We start from the raw sequence: 24,807 nt of genomic DNA, 5'->3' as shown, positions 1-24,807 counted from the left end.
GGCCATTTCTCAATCTTCTTTTCCCATTCATATCCATATTATATAGTGAACCAGACATCCACATCTTAGCAGCTGCTTTGGGTTCTAGTGAATTTTTGCAGTTTCCAGGCCCACCCACCCCAATATTTCCAAATGCTTATTTTACAGATTTCATTAAAATTAGCTACATCAGTGCCCTGTATTAACTCACTTTTGGGCGGTTCAGGGAACAAAGCACTAAACAGTAGCTGAACTCCCACATAACCTAGAGATGAAGCTCAGATCTGACAATTAAGTGAACTTAATTATTTTGTTTTCTACTCTATTCATAATAGTAGCAGGAAAACTAATACAGTATACATTCATATTTGGAGAGCTGTGAAAGCCTCCCAAATTTAGAGTCCTGTAGCTCAGTGGTTATAGCACTTGACAAGCAGGGTTAAATGTTGGGCAAATTTCCTTACTCCACACAGGTCTGTTTACCTAGCAGTAAGTAGGAACCCAGTTGTTATTCGATTGGCAGATCGCTTCTCTGGGGGTAATAACCATCAAAAGAAAATTGTTCACCCAATCCACGACTGTTTGTGGGCCACTGCTGTCCGCAATTCGCTGCTGCATTTTGCCCACAAAATATACAGTCAATTCACTTTACAGTATATTCTGTGAAGCACTTTGAGAGGTCTCGAAGATGTGATAAGGCGCTATATCAAACTACATCAAATCATTATTATAAATCTGAACCGTAATATTTTATTTGACCTAAACAGGCCCATAATAAACTAACCATTTAATGTGACTGATCAAAACAAAAAATGAAACTCTTTTTGTGTGCACTTCCAGGAGGGGATCACCGGACAGTGATTGGGAGCAATCTGTTAACCTGTAAGTGATAAAGGACCGGGGACTTGCAATCATCTAATCTCTGTGACTCAGGACCTGGCCTTCAATCACTTGGGTCATCAGATTTGGTCGAAGAAAAAGTTGACATTTTCGGAATCAGATCATCGATGCATTTTGGGACCAGAACAATAAAATAAGATCCTCCAGTTCAACATTAAAAATACTAAATGCAAAGCTAATAGAGCAAGAATAAATTATAAAATGCTGTAAAAATAAAATTAAATCATGGTGTATGCAGAAAGAACAAAAATACCACCTTGGAGCGCTACCGTAGAAATTTAGGATCACATTTCTTAGCATTAAAAAAACAATTGCAGTAATGATAATTTGTAGACAGTTAAACAAGCAGTGAAATCAACATCAGTTAAGTATGACCATGACCATAAAAATGTTAAATCTTAACAGAAAAAGTGAAGCAGAGCCATCCCAATTTATCTTGTTAAGTAGTTGAGATAAGACACTTTGGAAAATAAGCCATCCAATTATTTTTGCTCTGCAAAGATTTATTTGCCAATGGTTACAATACACTTCAAACAGCGTCATTTGTAAATGCCCCATAAATGAACGCAATATTAATGCAAAACATTCTCATCACAATACATAATTAAATCGCAATCTTTCCTATGTCAGTATTTCAAAGTGTCTGGTGCGTACGAGCAGTATCTTGTACTGGGGGTTTAGATCTTTTAAAGAAAGAAAATTGTCAAATATTGTTGTGCTCAGTGACTAATAGCTCCTTTTCCCCTTTCTTTAGTGATAACCTGAAATGTACTCACTTAACTAACGAAAATACAAAATACGTATTGCAATACGAAAATTAAGAAAAACTTAGGTGATTTAAATTCACTTCTCACGACCTAAACTGAAAGACTTTTAAATTAGTGTTTAAAATAGAGCAGAACTTGGATCGTGATTCCTTAAAAATTAAAACAAGAATTTTTTGCACCAATATCAAAAGGTTAGGCATGGATTAAACATTGAGGCTTTCTTATAATCCAACAATACTGCGCCTGAAACCAGACGTAATCTTGGGAAAGACTTCACTTTGCAATAATTATGACTCACCTCACCATAATTTCTAATATAATTATGAAGGTTACTGTGCTGCACTTCATGGAGTGGTTCAAAACTACCACAATGCACATCCCTAAAACTAAATGCAACAATCCTGAAGCACAAAGCTCACTGTCAACATTGAGTTACTACAATTGAATATCAATAATTCAGAAATAAACTGTTACAGCAAGTAATAAAGAATAGGAATAACTCAATTCACAGAACTAAAGCTCGTTTAAAAAAAAACTACCAATGTAGACAATGGAAACCCATTGATAAATTCACTGAAATAAATGTTGTTGCACACCAAGAATTAGCATCTGACAAAAAGCAGGACATAAATCAGTTTAGGAAGATACTCTCTCCTCCAATGTGTCCCAGTTTTGACCTCTAAAGAGCACTCAACTACACACTATTGTTAATGTTTCTCATTTTCCACATTAGCCTTTGAGCCAGTGTCAATTTACTGCCAATTTAAGGAGAGTTGTTTACTGTAAGCTATCACCCACTTGGAACTTGGATGAGACGATTCATTTTTATTCTGAGATGCAGTGACCTCTGAATGCATGCCAAATAGGTTGACGTATATTAGTTCTGTTCCAGAATAAGGATGGAGTTCAAGAATAAATTGCAATAGTTCAATAACATTGCTTTTTAGTCATTTTCACAGCTACTATATCTCACTTCAATCATGCTATATTAATCAAGTTAACAAACAAAATCTACCACAAGGTAGCACACAGATATTTATAGCATATATAATCACTTTCAAATACTGCCTTAAATATGAAATCTAGTCACAAGAACAAACTAAACAATATGCTGCAATAGCAGAAAATGACACGCTTTTCAATTCAGTCTCTTCAGTCAAAGTCACGGTTTGTGAGAACAAGTGGAGCAACCAGGGTCCACACATAGAGCACGATGCAAATCCAGCTGGAGGAAATCTTCACCCAAACCGAAGGCCATTTGCTTGTCATCATTTCATATGAAGAGTCAGGACTGCAAAAGAAGAAAGAGTCAGCCAAAATACAGTACAGTTTTATAAAATTTGGAATATTGTGTGTAGTTTTGGGTACCAAACCTTAGGAAGCATATACTGGCCATAAGAGTGTTCCAATGTTCCTATATCTATTGTTCAGTATTTAGTGGGTTAATATTCACAATTACTTAGTTCAGCGTTGTCAAACCATGGAGCCAAGAGCAGCTCACAAAGGGTCTCAATCTGGTTCACAGCCACCTTGGCTTCAGCAGAAAGCATGTGTCTCAGATAATTCTCCCTGACAATTTGCTTACGGAGACATGTTCATGGCTATTTAAACACATTGTAAGTGTGCAACAACATGTTCTCTAATCGGCCTTCTCAAATGAAAGTCAACTAAAATAATACCTGTCTGAGTAAAATAAAATTGCGGCAAAACTCTTTTCAGTATTCAAATTGACATTTGTGACTTGACATTTTCTGTGATCACTTTCAAAGGGAAATACAAATCTCTCCTGACAAACAAATGTTTGATGCCAGAACTGCGCTGTGCGGTCGTGCAATAGCTTTCACTGAATATTCACTGCTTAAAGATTTTAATGTATTTTAATTACTTGATTTTGCAGACTAGTGCATTGAAGTTTTAAAAAAAAATTCAGTTCATACCTGAAATATATTTTGCTTGAATAGAAAGCAATACACAGCTGCCCAGGATTAACAAAACCTGGGACTGACAGCACTTTGAAATGCATGAATTTACAATCAAATCTGTAATGTGTGTGTAACAGACTAGTAGGTTTTGCTGGATAATTTCTACTTAAAATCTTTTGCATACCTGTACCAGTTGGTTAGAGTCATCATGATGTACAGGGATGCCAGAAAGAGCATGAAGTGAAAGAAGGAGTAGCTGTAGGTAACACCATCTTTCTCGTTGTCTTCTGCATGATGTGCCTGGTTCCCATCCTCCAAGGAACCCTCCGAGCGAGCAGTTGTTTCCTCAATCAGTGTGGACTCGTCGCTAGTTATGGTCAGCTTGTTCACCTGGCTGTTGGTAGATGTCCGGATGCTGTGGGAAAATGTAAATGTTTAATGTCAACACACTGGATCAGAAAAAGCATCAAATATAATTATTTTTACAATGGATTGCAGAATGCCTCAATAACAATCCCTGCAATTCCCTCCATTCACACCACAGATGGCTCATCTTATAGTATTTCTCAATCATACCATTTGTGAGGTTTTAAGAAACCAATGACTTTTGTCTAGGTGGCAGCCTGGCTCAGTAAGGAGTACTCTCGCCTCTGTGTCTAAGGAGTACTCTCGCCTCTGTGTCAGAAGCTCGTGGATTTAAGTGTCCCATTGGCAACTAAAAGCTCATGGTCTAGGCCAGGGTGGTCCAACCTTTTAGTTGCAGAGGGCTAGATGCCCCATTTGAGAAACGTCCTCAGGCCACATAAGCAATATTTTGTGTTTCCCTTCCATTTACGGGTTATAGCAGCAGCGTGTGGGCTAGATGAACTGGAGGGAACAGATGAAATTGGCCCTCGGGCTGCTGGTTTGACCTCCCTGGTCTTGGCTGATACTCCAGTTCAATGCTGGAGCTGCACTGCACTATCAGAGTGCAGTGCAGCTATCAGTCTTTTAGATGAGACATTATATCAAAGTCTCATCTACCTGTTCAGGAATCCATGACAGTTTTCGGAAAGAGAAGGGAGTTGATCCTACCATCCTGGCCAACACTCAGCCAGATAAAATTGATCACACACTTCACAGCTGCTTATTAGATCCTGCTATACACACATTAGCTGCCTCATTTGCCCACAAATTCACACTCAGGTACACATAACATAAAACTTAGTGCTTTGAAAAGTTTTGATCTGATAAAGTGCTAGATTATCCCCCCACCACCCAGAGAGGATGCCCAGCCAACTGTTTCAGGCAGTTTGAGACATGCTCCCAATGTGAAAGGCACTATATGAATGTAAACTGCACTGTACATCAAATGCAATTCATTTATTATTAATAATAACATGAAGAAATTCTGTCAAAGTGAAAAGTACCATATCTGGTGTGATCATTTATCACTGGTGATAATTATTATAATATGGGACATTCTATTGCCGGAGATGTCCCAGTCTGTCACACCCACAGAGTAATAAACTTCCTCATTTTATTAAAATAGTTTTGGTCAACAGAAGGGATTCCAGCATTGCAGTGCCACATTAAGAAACACGGGCACTAGGACCTCAGTGGCAGCAGGGTAAAAAGTGACACTGTGAGAAAATATCTAAGTGACAAAATTTCTTTTGTTAAAACCATTTTAACAAAGTACCTTGTGGTATTTATCAATCAGGACACATCTATGAACAGAATGTTCCACATTGTAATAATTACCTATTTTGACTCCCATTATATGAACTGCGATGTTGTTCCAGTGACCTTACACTTCAAAATAACTTTACCAGGTCATATCATCTGTCTAACAAATCAGGCAAGCTTTTAAATAGATGGAAATCACTAACAAAAAACTTCCTAAATATTTGTACAGGATACAAATATTGCATGGAGATTAAAATACAAAATAAAAAAATATACATATACAGCCCTGCAGTCACACTGTGGAAAACCACTTGGGTAGAAATGTTTAATTAATCAGATGAGGGCTTCCAAAGTTAGCTTGTGCTGAAAGTTCTTGCTCAAAATAACATTTGAGTCAAGGTTTGCTTGCTTGCAAAAAAACAATTCCCGTTCAAATGAAATTATGAAGCATATGGAATAACCGGAAATAAAGTGAGAGTCCAGGACATAGATTTGTTCACTACTGACCTTGAATAAAGAACACAGAGCAGAAACAGGATCAGCCCCACAATTCCTTGTGCATCCCACCACTGGACCACTTGACCTGGCACAGGAGTTCCCGTGTTGTTGTATCCAATCATGCCGAGCAAACTGGGGTTGCATTTCCTGTCTGTATCAAATTAGACATTGATTGTTCTCAGTATCAGCAATGGCTTCCAACACCCTCACAATTATTTTATCCAATAAACGCTTATGTAGCATTTTTTTAGCATCATACCGGTGGTACAAGTTACAGCTACCCTCTATTAAAAAAAAAATTATTTCCTATACGCTGTACTGATACAAATATTTACTATCAAGTATTGATTTACTGCAAACTTGGGAATCAATACATTAGGTTATAGAATGAGGAAGAGAAGGAATAATCTGCAAAAAGATATGATGTTCTAATGCACTATAAAGACAAACTATTAAATTGTCATTGCATGCTGTAAAACAGCCTATCGAAGGAAGATCCCAGATTTGATCCCTGCTCTATGATAAGTTAGCTGATCTCAGGTTACACTATTCTGTTAGCCTCAGTGCTCCGGGATAGGGAGGAAATTCAGCCTAGAGTCTTTCTCACAATTTCTTGATCACAATTCAGTGATCTGTCTGGAAAGGAAACAAGATGTGAGGCGCAGGACCAGTCAGATCCAAATATTTACTATCATGAGGTATATTAAAAATGTACATTTTAAAAGAATAAGGGATATAGCTGGATCAATTATGCCCACAATTCCTTTAAGGTCTTTTTCTGTTGACATGATTCAACGGTACGGATGATATTAACTTGCTTTGACATTTTCTAATGCTGTTAACTCTCTCAGTATGAAAAACAAATTTCAACACCAAATCAAGTTGATTATGAGGCAATTCATCAGTGGAAGTTTTTTCCTTTTCTTTTCTCTTAACATATCACAAAGAAGTATAACAATCACAGAAATGAAATATGGGAGCAAGTTAGCATGTCGGTAAATGGATAGTAGCCACAATGACAATAGTAGTTAAAAATAGAATTCCTTTAAAATACTGGACCAAACATCACTTTTTTATAATAGTTAACATTACAACACATTCACTGTGACCCAAAAATAAGCTAACAAACAAATTTAGGACCCAACTTCATACCAAGTGAAGATAAAAGTACCTGGTTCATTGGTCATTGCAGACCATGTCAAATACATGGTGTACAGGGTGATGATGGAGGATTGCAGCAAACCAGATCGGGGCTGAGATCCTGTAATCGCATCACCAAGCCATTAGCAGACAATATATTACACACAGGCTGCTTAATTTATGGCAACTGTTCTCATAGTGAACTTACATTCACTGATGGCATTAGAATTTATAAACCCCTTTATAATCAGCTTTAGTGCCACAACAGGCACACAGTAATCTGCCTCTCTTAGACAAACATTAGCAAACTGGACAATGAACTCTGGACATCTAATACCCACATCTCAATTCACCATTCACTTACAAGATTTAACAAAGCCCTACATTTAAAGATGCTGTTACCAAGCTCAGTTATATTTGGTTATTAAATTATCTATCTGGTTAGAATTCTATCAAATATCCAGCAATCATTCTCTTTACTATTTACATAGTTGCTTACAAAGAGTGATACAGCATGGAAACAGGCCATTTAGACTTAACTAGTTTGAGCCGATGTTGAAACTCCACACCCCCACCCCTCCTATTCCTCTCATCTATATCGCTCTATTCCTTGTGTGAGAAAGTAGTCTATTATAATGGAACAAGAACACCTTGCAGGTAGTAGTTAAAAGCGAGTCACTGTTGTCAATTTCCAGACTGAGATTCAGCCTCTTTATGCTGCTATATCATACCTGGATCTTGGGTAGGATTGACATGATAGAAGAAGCAATGCACAGTAACATGTTTAAGCTGATAAAGACTTTGTTTTCAGTGCAACCCTCAGGGTGTGTATAATAACAGTAGAAGAGGACGACAGCAACCAGCGATAACACGTAGTTCATTCCTGTTGCTGACAACAGTGCTGTAAGAAAGTATGCACACATTGAAAGCCACTGCCTTACATGGTTTTTATTTCTAAAACGCATGTATGTTTAGCTAATTATGCTTTTCATGCCTCTAATACAGACATTAGTTTTACAGCAAACACATTTGTATACTAGATAAATGGGAAAGGAAAAAAACATGCGCACAGTTGGTCTGAAAATAAAACAGGAGTACAAAGCTATTGCCATCCCAGAGGATGCCTGCAGCTGGCATCAGGACAGTTCAGGACAAGCTAGAACAATTACCAATTATCAAGAGCTTGCTTTTCTTCTCTACCTGTGGGTGCTAACTACTGCACATCAGAATGATTAGGAGCCCGGCAATTTCCTTCTCCTTTAACTAAAAAATTCACTGAAATCTTCTTCACCCGTGTACCAGCACACCCCCTCACCTGCATACCAGCGCGCTCCCTCACCTGTGTACCAGCGCGCTTCCTCACCTGTGTACCAGCACGCTCCCTCACCTGCGTACCAGCGCGCTCCCTCACCTGCGTACCAGCACGCTCCCTCACCTGCGTACCAGCACGCTCCCTCACCTGCGTACCAGCACGCTCCCTCACCTGCGTACCAGCGCGCTCCCTCACCTGCGTACCAGCGCGCTCCCTCACCTGCATACCAGCGCGCTCCCTCACCTGCGTACCAGCACGCTCCCTCACCTGCGTACCAGCACCTAGAGTTGCCTTCCTCCATCTTTTCGACCCAGGATTCATTCCATGAGTGGGCAAAGTCAATCAACAGCACCAGTTGGATCAAAATGAAACAGAAGGCGCCAGCCATCCCAACATAGAACAAGACTGGAAAAAACGAGGAATAAAACAAAATCTTAAATGTTATCAACTTAAACATTGAAACATCTCAAAGCATGTTACAGGTAAATGCTGTTAAATGTAGTAACTAATATTCTTCGGAATCAGCATAGACTATGAGTTCCAAGTGAACAGATTATATGCAATAAATGGGTCCAACCGCATTGTAGATAATTGGCCATCGCACAAAATACAAATTGGCTACTGCTACAACTAAAAGTTGTTTCACAGGAGTTATACCTGTTCTGTTACTGTAATGTTTCACTGTGTCAACCCTTCTATCTCTCCCTGTCTCCCAACCTGCCTGTTTGTTATATCTCTCATGTGTCAATGCTCCTCCAACACTTTATTAGAGTGTCAGCCTAGACTGTAAACTCTTGATCCCACAACCGTCTTGACACACGAATGCTACAAACTGAACCAAGTTGGCAGAATGGGATTGACATGGTTACTTATAACTCTTAGAAGACTTCCTTCTCGTTTGTCTTGGCTGATGGAACCCATTTACTCAATATTCTAACCATCATAACACCCAATCCCCAAATCAACAGCTAATTCTGATTTAATAGTCTACTTTCTACCACACTGCTACACTAACATAATTTAGGATATATTCTACTGTAATTTTGTTCAGATTTACTCCAGCAAGATAACAAGTAAAACGCTTACTAATAAGCAGTGTTCAAAAATAATAAATAATAATCCTTGTATTTGATATAGCGCTTTTCGCGTCTTCTAGACGTCTCAAAAGCGCTTCACAGAATATGCTGTAAAGTGAATTGACTGTATATTTGTGGGCGAAAAGCGGCAGCCAATTGCGCACAACAGTGTCCCACAAACAGTTGTGGATTGAAAATGACCAATTTATTATTGTTTTGCTTTGAAGGGATTATTATTAGGCGTGTGGAGTAAGGAAACTTGGCCAAGGTTTCACCCTGCCTGGAATTGAACCCAGGTGTCTCACTTGCAAGGCGAGTGCTCCAACCACTGAGTTGCAGGACTCCAGAAAATCCTTCAAGAGTAGTGTTAACCAGCTATGCTACTGATGTATTCACACAAACCTGTTGTAAAGGGTCCTTCAGGAATGAAGAAAGCTCCCACTGTGATGGCAACCATAGTAATAAACTTGAAAAACCAGAACCTAGAAGAAACAGAACTGGTCAATCATTATTGACAACAGGTCATTTTAAAATACGAGAGCCCATTGCTAAACCCATTACCAAGCATGAAACCAAATCTTACTGGTGAACTGGATAAAAAATTAAATTTGAAGAGTGATATAAATGAGGAAAGAACAATGAATTGAGACCAGAGACTAGCTCAAGTGAAGGAGTTTACACCAGGATAATCTTAATGTGCGAAATGGCCTCCTCCTATGCTGTAGCTTCTCGTGTTGGAAGGATTATTATGGTTCTATTTGTTATAGCGCCTTTGACATTGGAGGGATGTCCCAAAGTGATACACAGATTATGCTGTAAAGTACAATGACTGTGTATTGTGGCAGCCAATTTGCATGCAGCAATGTCCCAACAAACAGCCATGAAGCAAGTGATCAATTTTATTTGGGGAATGTTGGCCAGGACACGGGGAGAAACTCCCTTTCTTTTTGAATAATGTCGTTGAATCTTAAAAGTCCACTTGGATACGCAGACGGAGCTCGGTTTTAACATTTTTTGTAACAACAGAAGGGAAAACTTTTTGGTTAAGTATTAAAAAGCCATTGTATTGTAAAGATATTATTGCTGAAGACTTAATGGCTGGACAGTCATATCCCCAATACTTTCCAGTCCTGCATTCAGCAGTCAGTTTAGAAAAAAAAGGAAAGTGTTGTGCGCTTTACCCATTATGTACTGCGGCTCGTGGATCTGGCTGCTCTTCACTTTTATCATCAATAAGGAGAAGAGGAGAAAGAACATGGCCATGCCAAAGCAAACCCGGTACACAGCCTTATATCCAACCAGCACATCACAGTTCACCTGACCGTGGATGCCAGGAATGGAGGTGCCCATTCCTCCATCGCAAAATCCCGGGATCTTCGGGAGGAGGAAAAGAAGACGTTTTAGTCACTTTTTTACAAAAAAATTAATAAACGGTATTTTCAAACTATATTCAAAGCAGAAGTAATTAAAATGAAGCATTTTGAAATATAACGCACAATTCTGATTTGAAAACAATTTTGCATTCGAAAAGGCTGACTATCCTGCAGGTTAGATGACCAATCATTCTTCAAATCTCCTGGAACTTAATATTTTATATTTTAAGCGTATAATGAGTACTGCAGTTACCCTTATACTTAATACCGAGGCATTCATTGAAGCTCAAGAACATTAACAATAATTGAATTGTTTCAAGCAAAAGAACAACATGCATGCCTTCAGTAGACATAGATTTTGTTTGATCAACAGCATTCTGAGGTTGCAACATTGCTATCTGATTGAGTATATCTGGCCTGCCAAAAGGCCTTTTGTTAAAATACTAAATAAACCTCACTACAAAAACACAGGTGGAAGCCACTGTCTATAGATAACTAACCTTCTTAAGCTGCTCTTCCATTCCTGGCATTAACATAATACAAGCCACCCCTACTCCCAGCAGGAGGAAAAAGGCGAAGATCAAACGAGTCACCGTAGAATTTTTTCCACTTGGGCAGCATCCAGACAGCAGGCATGGTGCACTGCCACATAAACATGGCACCTGGGAAAAGGGAGCAAGAGCCAATAAACACTGTGCCTTAGCACAATAGCAATAATAAAATAATCCTTGCATCTGATATAGCACCTTTCATGTCACCAAGATGTCTCAAAGCACTTAACAGGATACACTGTAAAATGGTTTTGACTGTATTTTGTGAGTGAAATGCGGCAGCGAATTGTGCACTGCATTGGCCCACAAACAGCCAGGGAGTGAGTGACTATTTGAAAAAATATATTTGGGGGATTGTTGCCCACGACACCAGGAGAAACTTTCTTTTTGAATAGTGCCATGGAATCTTTAACGTCAAGTTGAATAGGCAGATGAGACCTCGGGCTAATATCTCAACCAAAAGGCGGCACCTCCGACAATGCAACTTACCTCCAGCCTGCACTGGAGTGTCATCTTAAGACTATATTTCCAAATCTCGACGTGGGGCTTGAATCCATAACCTCTGACTCAAAGGCGAGAATGCCACCACTGTGCCAGGCTGACAGAATCGAATATTAAGAAATACTGTAGCATGTCAGAGCAAAGACTGAAAAATATTGGAAATGCACAACATGCAAACCAAAACGTTGCAAGGCTACTCCGGCAGCATTTGGAAGAGGAAAACAGGTCTATATTTGTCCACCAGTTCACCTGAAACCTTAACCGGATCAAATTACTGCACTTTTGTTGTATATTTCCTTTATTTCACATTCGCAGCATTCTCCATGTTTGTTCACCTCAACACTTAATTTAATCTAAACAGATTTTGATGGTCTGTTTGCTGTATTTGAAATAACATTTTAAACATGGATATTTTCTATCTTGCAATGTTTGGGGTTTGATTCTCATTTTAAGGATATGCAGGACGTGTTAACCTCCACTCCAGCTAAAATAAAAAGCTTTGGTCTGTCTCATGGCATTTTTTAATCCTTAATATGCAATTCCTCTATGGAAATAGATTATGTCAGGAGGGAATACACACAGTTATCAGAGCAAGTCCCTTTACATAATAACTCCAAATAATGAATGAATCCCATTCAGAAATACTGCAATTTAGAACCTCTTTGCGTTTTTTCTAAACTCCCTCATAAACATTTTCCTCTTAGAACTGTAGATGGTTTCAGCATTGATACATTCAGTCCAGTTTCACTAACAGTAAAAGATTGTTTATAGCTCCTGAGAAAATGCAGTGTAATGCTCTTGCAAAAAAANTTCCCGGACAGCAGAATCTCCATCATGTGATGCTTCATATCATAAACAGGACGAGCAGCTGTCAGCTTCTTCCCTGACCGCCTCGAGCATCTCAGTAATGTACACAATCACCACTTGCTCACAAAGGTCACAAATGTCACAGGGCAATGCAAGTTGTGGCTCTCAAATTGGATAGTTTACAGAAGTTATGAAGTCTGAACATAACAACAACAAGATTCCATTTATAGAGCGCCTTTCACGTCGGGAGGACGTCCCAAGGCGCTGGACAGTTGGGTCAGGATTAATGCTTTAATAATAGCATTAAAGTATAAAAATAAATTACGAGTATTTGCTTAGACATTTACATCCAGCTAAAACTAGGCACAATTTTCCTTTTGTTATTATTGTATGCATTTAAGTTTTCCAGAATTAACCTAGAATTAACCTATCCTGTGAAACATATCCTGTGAAGCACTTTGAGACGTCTTCCCAACAACAAAATCAACAATTTGTATTTATATAGTGCTTAAGTGCTAGAGAGTACTTAACAGCAGTGTGGTTTAACCGTAAGCCAAAAGGGGATGAGAGGGTGACTGAAAGCACAGTCAAAGAGCGAAGTCTTCAGGTGTGATTTAAAGACAGGCAGAAAGGAGGCAAGGTTGAGGGATTGAGGCAAGGAGCTCCAGAGATTCGGGACATCGTGGCTAAAAACACGGCCTCCAATTGTTGAGCGGAGGGAGCGAAGGCAGCAAGATGTGGAGTGAAAGTATAATTTTTAGTATCATTATCGTGCACAGCTCGGCCAGTTTATGGGGAATGAGGTAATCTGCCTGAGACAGCACACCACTCTGGCTTTGGAAAAGTGGCAACTTGAGAAGTTGCTGCTCCACATTTTAGAAATCTATTGAGAATTATACAATTTGCAAAATATGTGTCTACAAAGACCAAATAGTGAGTTATTGTGACAATTATCATCCACATTCGGTGCTGATGCCACGTTGATGCTTTCAACATATAACTAGGCCACTTAGCTCACCCCGGCCACTTCTCAGTTTTGTTAGATTTGGGCAGTTCTTCATCTATTATTCTCAATTCTATATCCACAAATATATAAACACACAAGGGTCTTAGCATCAATCCCTAGGGGACACTACTTGTCAACACCCATTAATCAGACAACATTTCTTTTATCCCAACTTTATTCCTTTCACCTCCCAAACAAATACTATGTTATTATTTGAATAATAATCCAAAAATAAAATACAACAAGAGATCCACAAGAGTCAACCTGAAATTCCAAATCAGACCCCCCCTCTCCCCCCAGCAGGGATAGTCCCCTCGGTGTATTAATTGTCTCAATATTAATAATAAGAGAGACATCAATCGGTAAGTTAAACACTCAAGAATAAACAATGGTCAAAAAATGTAGGTCTGCATGGATTTAGAAATACTGTAATTACATTTCAACAACAACAACTTGAATTTATATAGCACCTATCATGTCGAGAGGGAGTCCCAGGGTGCTGCACAGTTGCGGGTTTGCATCCAAACTGGGGGTTGGATTCGGGAGAGTTGGGGGGCAAGGGGAATGGGGAGGAAAGAGGATGACTGAGGGCACGGTCAAGAAGGAAGATCTTGAGACAGACCTTGAAGGAGGAGAGGGGCAAGGTGAAAGGTCTCCGGGACGGTGTTCCAGAGGATGGGGGCAGAAAGGCTGATAATGTGGCAGGTGGGTGGGAGACATGAAGCACACCTATGCCTGCTTAATGGAGGGAGAAGGCAGGCTGGTAGGCTTTTACAAGGTTACAGAAATAGGATGGGGTAAGATTGTGGAGGGATTTAAAATGAGCATAAGTGGAGTTGGATACGGATGGGGTAATAGGCTGCGGAGGGTAGAGTTGGGAAGTTCAGAGAGCAGACAATTGATTTAGTCAAGCCTGGTACTGAAACAAATTTCCAAAACCTGTTGGGATTATTCAAGAAAGCAAGTGAATTACAGAACAATTAACTATTCACGGGAATCCTATATTATAGTGTACATGGCTTATTATGAAGCAAATGATAATCTGCTGCATTCGCTACAAAATACACAATATTTACTGTACAGTAAATCCTGTGAAGCACTTTTGAGTCTTCCTGACTTGATTATGATGTATAGTAAAAAATTCACATGCAAAGTTTTTTGAAGCTGGTTGAGGTTAATGGAATTAATTGTAATGCTAGGCAGCTGGACTGTAAACTGCAATAGCAATAAAAAGCATAAATGAAATGGGCTGTTTGGAGTTAATGGTTTGAGATGTTTATTATGAGTTCCACGTTGTTCACAGTATTCATAAATATGAAAGAGGGCATGTTATGTTACAACAATAAAAAGCAGGTTAATTATATCCATGTATTGTTTAAGACTATGTTGCTCATTGCTTAAGGAACTTATAAAGCACAGGTGAATGGAACACAGAAGATGAGTGAATACGTGCCTTAAAAGGGGAAAGTGGGAAACTGGATGTGATATAGCTGTGTTGAATACAAAAGTAAGGAGACAATGATGAATTTGTCAGGGTGTTGGTTTGGCCACAGTAGGGTATTGTGTGCAGTTTGGGTATCCCATTATAGAAAATATCACAGCCATAGTGGGTGCAATATAGATTCACAAGGGAGCGAGTGTGTGGGACACCAGCAGAGCCTGGTCAGGTATTGCAATGTTCCTAAAGACATACAAGTGAGAGAATGATATTTTAACCCTTTCCAGAAGTTTTTTACTGCTCATATTTTCCCTTTGCCTTAAGATATTTACTCTTGCTAGTTTTACAGTTACTGACCTACCTCACCAAGTGGCCTTTCTTTACACGTTGACAGTGAATGAAGGGCATCACAATCAAACCTGATCATGTTCTCAACTGCATCCAAACACTCACATCCACCTTCCAGCCGGGCTCACTGCATATTTATGAGGTGCAAGAAACCAGACTGTTTTTTCTCATTCATAACCAAAAGGCAGTGAGACCATTTGCTATATCCGAGCACGAATCAGCTAAACCAGAGCAATACAAATACAAACTTGCATTTGCATAGTGCCTTTCACGTCATGAGGCACTGGACAGTCAGGGATTTGGACCCGAGCTGTGGGTCAGGATCGGGGAGGGTGGAGGGCAGGGAGGATAGGAGGCTGGCCGAAGGCTCGGACGAAGATGATGGTTTTGAGATACGCCTTGAAGGAGGCAAGGGAGGGAGCATGTCGAAGGGAATGTGGAATGGAGTTCCAAAGAGTAGGGGCAGAAAGGCTGAAGGCCCGATCGCCGCTGGTGGAGTGCGTCGGGCTGGGGACTCCTATATTATAGTGTACATGGCTTATTATGAAGCAAATGATAATCTGCTGGTGGAGTGCGTCGGGCTGGGGACTCCTATATTATAGTGTACATGGCTTATTATGAAGCAAATGATAATCTGCTGCATTCGCTACAAAATACACAATCACAGCCTGCTTAGTGGAGGGAGCGGACAGGTTGATATGGGGTCGGCAGATCGCACAGGTAGGAAGGAGCAAGGCCGTGGAGGGTCTTGAATGCATGGGTGAGAATTTTGAACTCTATCCTCTGGGGGATGGGGAGCCAGTGGAGCCAGCCGAGGGTGGGGTTGATAGGGTCACAGTGTGGGAGATGACACGAGCTGCAGAGTTCTGGATGATCTGCAGCTTGTGGAGGAGAGAGTTGGCAAGGCCGACAAGCAGGGAGTTGGCATAGTCGAGTCTAGATGTGATGAATACGTGGATCAGGATTTTGGTGGCCTGAGCGTTGAGGCAGCAGTGGAGCCAGACAATGTTGCGGAGGTGGGGGAAGGCAGAATGGTCATGGCACGGATGTGGGGTAGAAAGGACAGTTGAAGGATCAAAACAGGGCCCCTCCTGATCTATAGGATTTAGTTTCACACTAGATAGTGGCTTTGCCAACAACCATCAGAAGAATAAAATGCTACCCTTTAAATGCGCCACCTAAATCAGCACTATTATCTCACAAAAGCATTGGAAATGTCGACATGAGTCACCTGATGTAACCTATAAAGGAAATCACATAATGCAGCAATCTTCACCCTGTTCTCACTAAAATCTGCCCATTCACTTTGATTTGAGTCAAAATAAACTATTCGCTTATGTACATCTCACAGAAAATATTTACATTGCTCCTTGGAATTTTGCAGGACCAATTATCTATTTAAAGGCCTGTGCAGCATGACTCATGATTTTAGCAGCACAAGTTAAATGACATCAGCCATCCCACCAAACTCTCACGTGGACCAAACACACACAGTCCTAGTTTCTTGTTTTGCAATTGAGGTGGAGGAGAGAGTGTTAGGAGGAAGGAGGAGGGAGAGAGAGAGAAAAGAACAAATTCAACCAATTTGAGTTAAAAGCACTTAAAATGTTTTTTTTGAAAAAACAGCTGAACGTCCAGAGAGATAGGGAGAGACAGAGGTCACAGACAGCACATAGGCTTCCTCTTTGTTGTCTGCTCTGTTCACGGGGTGGAGACTGGATACCACTCAGACCCTCTGCTCTCCCTTCAGCAGACCCTCAATAGTTCCTCTGCAGACACTTAGCTATGCCCAGCCCTGCCACTAACAGCAGCCCCTCAGCAACCCCATCGGAGACACTCTGCAGCCTCCTCCCACCTCTCCCCATCCCTGAAACTAACTGCAGTTCCCCAGGTGTTCCCAACCTTGACACTAACAGCAGCTCCTGTGAACACCCTCCATAGACCTCCAGCCCTGACTTTAAGACCCCACCCACCCCTCATCTCAGCCCTGACATATACCCTCCCACACCCCCAATGCCTGACACTAACAGCCCCCACACCCCCACCCCTGACACTATCCCCCCCCACACCCCCAGCCCTGACAGGAACACCCCACCCCAGACATATAACCTCCCACCCCCAGCCTGACACTAACACCCCCACACCCCCAGCCCTGACACTATCCCCCCCCACAGCCTCAGCCCTGACACTATCCTCCCCACACCCCCAGCCCTGACACTAACCCCCCACACGCCCAGCCCTGACAGGAACACCCAACCCCAGACATATAACCTCCACCCCCAGCCCCCACACCCCAGCCCTGACACTAACACCCCCCACACCCCCAGCCCTGACAGGAACACCCCACCCCAGACATATAACCTCCCAGCCCCACACCCCCAGCCCTGACACTAACAGCCCCCACACCCCCATCCCTGACACTATCCCCCCCACCCCCTGACACTATCCCCCCACACCCCCAGCCCTGACACTTTCCCCCCACCCCCAGCCCTGACACTTTCCCCCCCACCGCACTACCCCCCAGCCCTGACACTATCCCCCCCCACCCCCACCCTGACACTATCCCCCCCACCCCAGCCCTGACACTATCCCCCCCCCCAGCCCTGACACTATCCCCCCCCCCCAGCCCTGACACTATCCCCCCCCCACCCCCAGCCCTGACACTATCCCCCCCCACCCCCAGCCCTGACACTATCCCCCCCACCCCCAGCCCTGACACTATCCCCCCCCCCCAGCCCTGACACTACCCCCCCCCACCCCCAGCCCTGACACTATCCCCCCCACCCCCAGCCCTGACACTATCCCCCCCCACCCCCAGCCCTGACACTATCCCCCCCCCCAGCCCTGACACTATCCCCCCCCCACCCCAGCCCTGACACTATCCCCCCCCACCCCCAGCCCTGACACTATCCCCCCCCACCCCCAGCCCTGACACTATCCCCCCCCCCACCCAGCCCTGACACTATCCCCCCCCCACCCCTGACACTATCCCCCCCCCCCAGCCTGACACTATCCCCCCCCACCCCTGACACTATCCCACCCCCAGCCCTGACACTATCCCCCCCACACCCCCAGCCCTGACACTATCCTCCCCCCACACCCCCAGCCCTGACACTATCCCCCCCCACCCCCAGCCCTGACACTATCCCCCCCCCCCACCCCCAGCCCTGACACTATCCCCCCCCACCCCAGCCCTGACACTATCCCCCCCCCACCCCCAGCCCTGACACTATCCCCCCCCACCCCCAGCCCTGACACTATCCCCCCCCCCACCCCCAGCCCTGACACTATCCCCCCCCACCCCCAGCCCTGACACTATCCCCCCCCCCCAGCCCTGACACTATCCCCCCCCACCCCTGACACTATCCCACCCCCAGCCCTGACACTATCCCCCCACCCCCAGCCCTGACACTATCCCCCCCCCCCACCCCCCCAGCCCTGACACTATCCCCCCCCACCCCAGCCCTGACACTATCCCCCCCCACCCCAGCCCTGACACTATCCCCCCCACACCCCCAGCCCTGACACTATCCCCCCCCGCACACCCCCAGCCCTGACACTATCCCCCCCCCCCCCAGCCCTGACACGTCCCCCCACCCCCAGCCCTGACACTATCCCCCCCACACCCCCAGCCTGACACTATACCCCCCCCACCCCAGCCCTGACACTATACCCCCACACACCCCCAGCCCTGACACTATCCCCCCCCCCACCCCCAGCCCTGACACTATCCCCCCCCCCCACCCCCAGCCCTGACACTATCCCCCCCCCCCACCCCCAGCCCTGACACTATCCCCCCCCACCCCAGCCCTGACACTATCCCCCCCAACCCCAGCCCTGACACTATCCCCCCCACCCCCAGCCCTGACACTATCCCCCCCCCACCCCCAGCCCTGACACTATCCCCCCCCCCCCCCAGCCCTGACACTACCCCCCACCCCCAGCCCTGACACTATCCCCCCCCACCCCCAGCCCTGACACTATCCCCCCCCACCCCAGCCCTGACACTATCCCCCCCACCCCCAGCCCTGACACTATCCCCCCCCCCCAGCCCTGACACTATCCCCCCCCCAGCCCTGACACTATCCCCCCCCACCCCAGCCCTGACACTATCCCCCCACCCCCAGCCCTGACACTATCCCCCCCACCCCCAGCCCTGACACTATCCCCCCCCCCCCCAGCCCTGACACTATCCCCCCCCCAGCCCTGACACTATCCCCCCCCAGCCCTGACACTATCCCCCCCCCCAGCCTGACACTATCCCCCCCCACCCCCAGCCCTGACACTATCCCCCCCCACCCCCAGCCCTGACACTATCCCCCCCCCCCCCAGCCCTGACACTATCCCCCCCCACCCCCAGCCCTGACACTATCCCCCCCCCACCCCCAGCCCTGACACTATCCCCCCCCACCCCCAGCCCTGACACTATCCCCCCCCACACCCCCAGCCCTGACACTATCCCCCCCCCACCCCAGCCCTGACACTATCCCCCCCCCACACCCCTGACACTATCCCCCCCCACCACCCCAGCCCTGACACTATCCCCCCCCCCCCACCCTACACTATCCCCCCCCCAGCCCTGACACTATCCCCCCCCACACCCCCAGCCCTGACACTATCCCCCCCACCCCACCCCCACACCCCCCCCCCCCCCAACACTATCCCCCCCCCACCCCCAGCCCTGACACTATCCCCCCCCACCCCCAGCCCTGACACTATCCCCCCACACCCCCAGCCCTGACACTATCCCCCCCACACCCCCAGCCCTGACACTATCCCCCCCACACCCCCAGCCCTGACACTATCCCCCCCACCCCCAGCCCTGACACTATCCCCCCCCACCCCCAGCCCTGACACTATCCCCCCCCCACCCCCAGCCCTGACACTATCCCCCCCCCCACCCCCAGCCCTGACACTATCCCCCCCACACCCCAGCCCTGACACTATACCCCCCCACCCCCAGCCCTGACACTATACCCCACACACCCCCAGCCCTGACACTATCCCCCCCCACCCCCAGCCCTGACACTATCCCCCCCCACCCCCAGCCCTGACACTATCCCCCCCCCACCCCCAGCCCTGACACTATCCCCCCCCCACCCCCAGCCCTGACACTATCCCCCCCCACCCCCAGCCCTGACACTATCCCCCCCACCCCCAGCCCTGACACTATCCCCCCCCCACCCCCAGCCCTGACACTATCCCCCCCCCACCCCCAGCCCTGACACTATCCCCCCCACCCCCAGCCCTGACACTATCCCCCCCCACCCCCAGCCCTGACACTATCCCCCCCCACCCCCAGCCCTGACACTATCCCCCCCACACCCCAGCCCTGACACTATCCCCCCCCCAGCCCTGACACTATCCCCCCCCCAGCCCTGACACTATCCCCCCCACCCCAGCCCTGACACTATCCCCCCCCCCCAGCCCTGACACTATCCCCCCCCCCAGCCCTGACACTATCCCCCCCCCAGCCCTGACACTCCCCCCCAGCCCTGACACTATCCCCCCCCCACCCCCAGCCCTGACACTATCCCCCCCCCACCCCCAGCCCTGACACTATCCCCCCCCCCCCCCCCCCCACCCCCAGCCCTGACACTATCCCCCCCCCACCCCCAGCCCTGACACTATCCCCCCCACCCCCAGCCCTGACACTATCCCCCCACCCCCAGCCCTGACACTATCCCCCCCACACCCCAGCCCTGACACTATCCCCCCCCACACCCCCAGCCCTGACACTATCCCCCCACACCCCCAGCCCTGACACTATCCCCCCCCACCCCCAGCCCTGACACTATCCCCCCCCACACCCCCAGCCCTGACACTGTCCCCCCCACACCCCAGCCCTGACACTATCCCCCCCACTCCCAGCCCCGACACTATCCCCCCCCACACCCCCAACACTATCCCCCCCCCACCCCCAGCCCTGACACTATCCCCCCCACACCCCCAGCCCTGACACTATCCCCCCCCACCCCCAGCCCTGACACTATCCCCCCCCACCCCCAGCCCTGACACTATCCCCCCCCACCCCCAGCCCTGACACTATCCCCCCCCCCCCGACACTATCCCCCCCCCAGCCCTGACACTATCCCCCCCCCACCCCCAGCCCTGACACTATCCCCCCCACCCCCAGCCCTGACACTATCCCCCCCCCACCCCCAGCCCTGACACTATCCCCCCCCCCCCCAGCCCTGACACTATCCCCCCCCCACCCCCAGCCCTGACACTATCCCCCCCCCACCCCCAGCCCAGACACTATCCCCCCCCACCCCCAGCCCTGACACTATCCCCCCCCACCCCCAGCCCTGACACTATCCCCCCCCCCCCAGCCCTGACACTATCCCCCCCCCCACCCCCAGCCCTGACACTATCCCCCCCCCCCCCAGCCCTGACACTATCCCCCCCCCCCCAGCCCTGACACTATCCCCCCCCACCCCCAGCCCTGACACTGTCCCCCCCACTCCCCCTGACATTGTCATGGTTACGCGGCACTTACCCAGCTGGCCAATGAGCAGGCGCCCAGCACGGAACCCATTGTCCTCCTCGCGCTCCCCCGAAAATGGCGCCTCAGTGACGCCGCTGGCAGCTTGTTTACCCGCGCGCGTCACTTCCGCCTCCTCCGCCGACCCGAATAGACCGTCACCTGACCGACGTCACCGGCCCCGCCCCCCCGCCTCTCCTGGGTTCCGCCGGCCTGGCGCGCATGCGCAGCGACAAAGCCAGCAAAGCGTGAAGGAGGAGAAACACACAAAGCACCAACTGCAGCAGCCAATAATAATAATAATAATCCTTGCATTTGATATAGCGCTTTTCACGTCGGGAGGACGTCCCAAAGCGCTTCACAGAACACACTGTAAAGTGAATTGACTGTATATTTGTGGGCGAACGCGACAGCCAATTGTGCACAGCAATGTCCCACAAACAGTCGTAGATTGAAAATGACCAATTTATTATTGTTTTTGGTTTTGGAGGGATTATTATTAGGCTCTGTGTGGAGTAAGGAAACTTGCCCAAGGTTTCGCCCTCTGCCTGGAATTGAACTCAGGTCTCTCGCTTGCAAAGCGAGTGCTCCAACCACTGAGCTACAGGACTCCACTACACACTTCTACTTGTGGTAACTCCAGTGCAAATGCCTCTCACAACGGTGCAAATAGTCTCTTTATTCCCTCACTCTTCCCACTTACCGTCATCATTAAAAAGCCTCTGTTACACTCTTCCAAGCGTTCCAGACACTATCCCATGTGAAGAGAGTTATATAAATGCAAGTTCTTGTTATTGTTTGTTGATGCTGTAAACATTTTTTCTCAATGCAAAACAGCCCCAATTTTTCACATCTCTGCCCATAACACCCACAAAATACACAGTCACTCCACTTTACAATATATCGGTTGTCTGACACATGTGAAAACCCATCACCTTGCTTTAGACTAGTATCCAAACTAAATTTATGCTACCCAAAAATGGAAATTCCAATGTTTGGAATGGAACGTTCACTCTCTCCGGCATCCAGCTTACCTAATTCCAGAAAGTATCAACAACTTGCATTTATATAGCACCCTTCATGCAAGGTAGCATTTTGGAGTCCTGGGGTGCAGGTTGGCAAAAGCCAAGGTTTGAGGACCAGAGTGCTGGAGTTTAACCAACTAAAACCTCACAGTTTGGCATTAAAAGCATTGTCTGACGAGCTTCCTGATGCTTGTCCAGCTAGGACCACCCTACCCATCAGGGCTTCAGCTTACAATGTTAACAGTAGCTGAGTGAAGAATCCATGCCCCAATGACTTCATTCTTTTAAACTATTTATTCTTGTTCTATGTCTACAGAAACATTGAAGTTTTCTTTTACTCCTTTTCTACAATTTCATTCTGTGATGTTGATGCATTTTCCCTTTATTGTATCTTGAATTGTTAATGTTAGGAATGAACATTACAATAAATTTCGGTAGGATCCTTAGTCTTTACTGACTGATCTAAATCTCTTGTGACTCCTGCTGGAAAGTGAGGGTGAGATGGCATGAGGTGATAATAGAATCCATGTTTGTCTGTGATGTTACTCATAATTGTCTTCTTCCTGTAGCTTTTGATTGTCCAGGTCAAATATTAAGAATTATAACTAGGATAAGCCACAAGAGGGCGACCTGCAGCTATAAACATATATCCCAGCATAAATTACAGCCTTTTGGAGAAGAAGAAAGATAATTAGAGGGACAAAATGTTTAAATTTTGCATTTGTAAAGTCTCAGAATCAGATTTCAAGTCTTTATGCAAAAAACATTAAATTACCAGCATGATAAGAATCTGGATATTCTTTGCACTTCAGAAGGTCATTTTTTCTGAACCACTCAGGAAAATCCAATGCCATTGTTTCTCACTCATCCAAATTTATCAAAGAAAAATCTTAGAACAAATGAATTGGCCATTAATTTCATTGTTGTTATAGGATGTTGTTGGCAGTGATTGGCCATTATAGTTACCTGTTTAAAGACAGTCAATAGACTTCAAAATTACTCACTGTGTGTTGTGTTGTGAAACATTTCAATGTTATAAGTTATAAACTATATTAAAAGCAAGTATGATTATTTAAATTCACAACAAACCATAAGCATTATTGAAACCTGTTAAATTATTTTAAAAAAACACCACTAGAGGGTACGCTACATTTAGAAAAAAAACATTTTGTACAATCAAAAGTGTTCACTACAAAATATTCATCTGATACAATATGTAACAAAAACATTTCACATTTCCATTCCCCTATTTCTCCTTTTTTTCTCTTTCCTGCCTGTCTTTTTTTTCTGCTTGGGCAGATTTCCCAGGGCACTAGTAGGTTGCACAGATGGCTGGTATTCATGTGTGAGCCTTTTCAGTGAACTGTTGGCAGATTATTCAACTCCAGAAGCAATACAGCCAAGTTGGATCCTGTACTCACCTAAAGCCCCTATCTAAAGATCACACAAACACACCTTCCAGCAGTGGTCCCTGAAAAGCTAGGAGAAAGAAACCCTGGATGATTTTCTCTCTATCCCAGAGACTGGAGGCAACTTTAATGTCCCCAACAGTTGTCCTGTCTGAGAACAATACATTTACACAGAATTCAAGCAAATTCTATTTACTGTATAGCCTAAACTGGGAAATGCTTTTACCGACTAAGCCATCAGAGAAGCCTTCAAACAATTCTGTGTGATTTATTTAAAAGGAAAATATCCAAAATAATTTTAATAATTACTCCTTGTAATATTTTGAGAAATATTAACTGAAGTCAATCAACTGTTAATCCTTGATTTTTATAAATAATTATATTTGATACAACATAACAAGTACTTGGGTGTTAATCTCACTTTACCATATTACATTTACCATATTCCCATACATACGCACACTAGGCTGGTAGAAATTCCACCCAGGTCTAAATTAACTCTATTTTCTTTTTATAGCATCCAAAATTTGAGGAGTGAAAATCTAATCAATGGCTCAAAATACTGACTGGTGGCTTCCACAATACAGTATTATATCTCCAGCT

General features: G+C 45.6%; 1 protein-coding gene across 1 annotated transcript; it reads right to left on the bottom strand.

Annotated features, from left to right (window-relative positions):
- Positions 1-1,364: 1,364 nt before the first annotated feature.
- On the bottom strand, positions 1,365-21,929 carry serinc1 (serine incorporator 1). Its single transcript, XM_042333264.1, is given in 12 exon segments — positions 1,365-2,937; positions 3,753-3,983; positions 5,744-5,885; positions 6,906-6,987; positions 7,174-7,182; positions 7,606-7,775; positions 8,454-8,591; positions 9,665-9,744; positions 10,444-10,471; positions 10,474-10,636; positions 11,136-11,297; positions 21,786-21,929. Coding segments are annotated over 12 exon segments (1,383 nt in total). The 5' UTR covers positions 21,825-21,929; the 3' UTR covers positions 1,365-2,798.
- Between the last annotated feature and the right edge of the window lie 2,878 nt (positions 21,930-24,807).

This window comes from Callorhinchus milii, unplaced genomic scaffold, assembly GCF_018977255.1.
Source record: "Callorhinchus milii isolate IMCB2004 unplaced genomic scaffold, IMCB_Cmil_1.0 Scaffold3, whole genome shotgun sequence".
Taxonomy (NCBI): domain Eukaryota; kingdom Metazoa; phylum Chordata; class Chondrichthyes; order Chimaeriformes; family Callorhinchidae; genus Callorhinchus; species Callorhinchus milii.
This window is presented reverse-complemented; position numbering and strand designations above follow the sequence as displayed.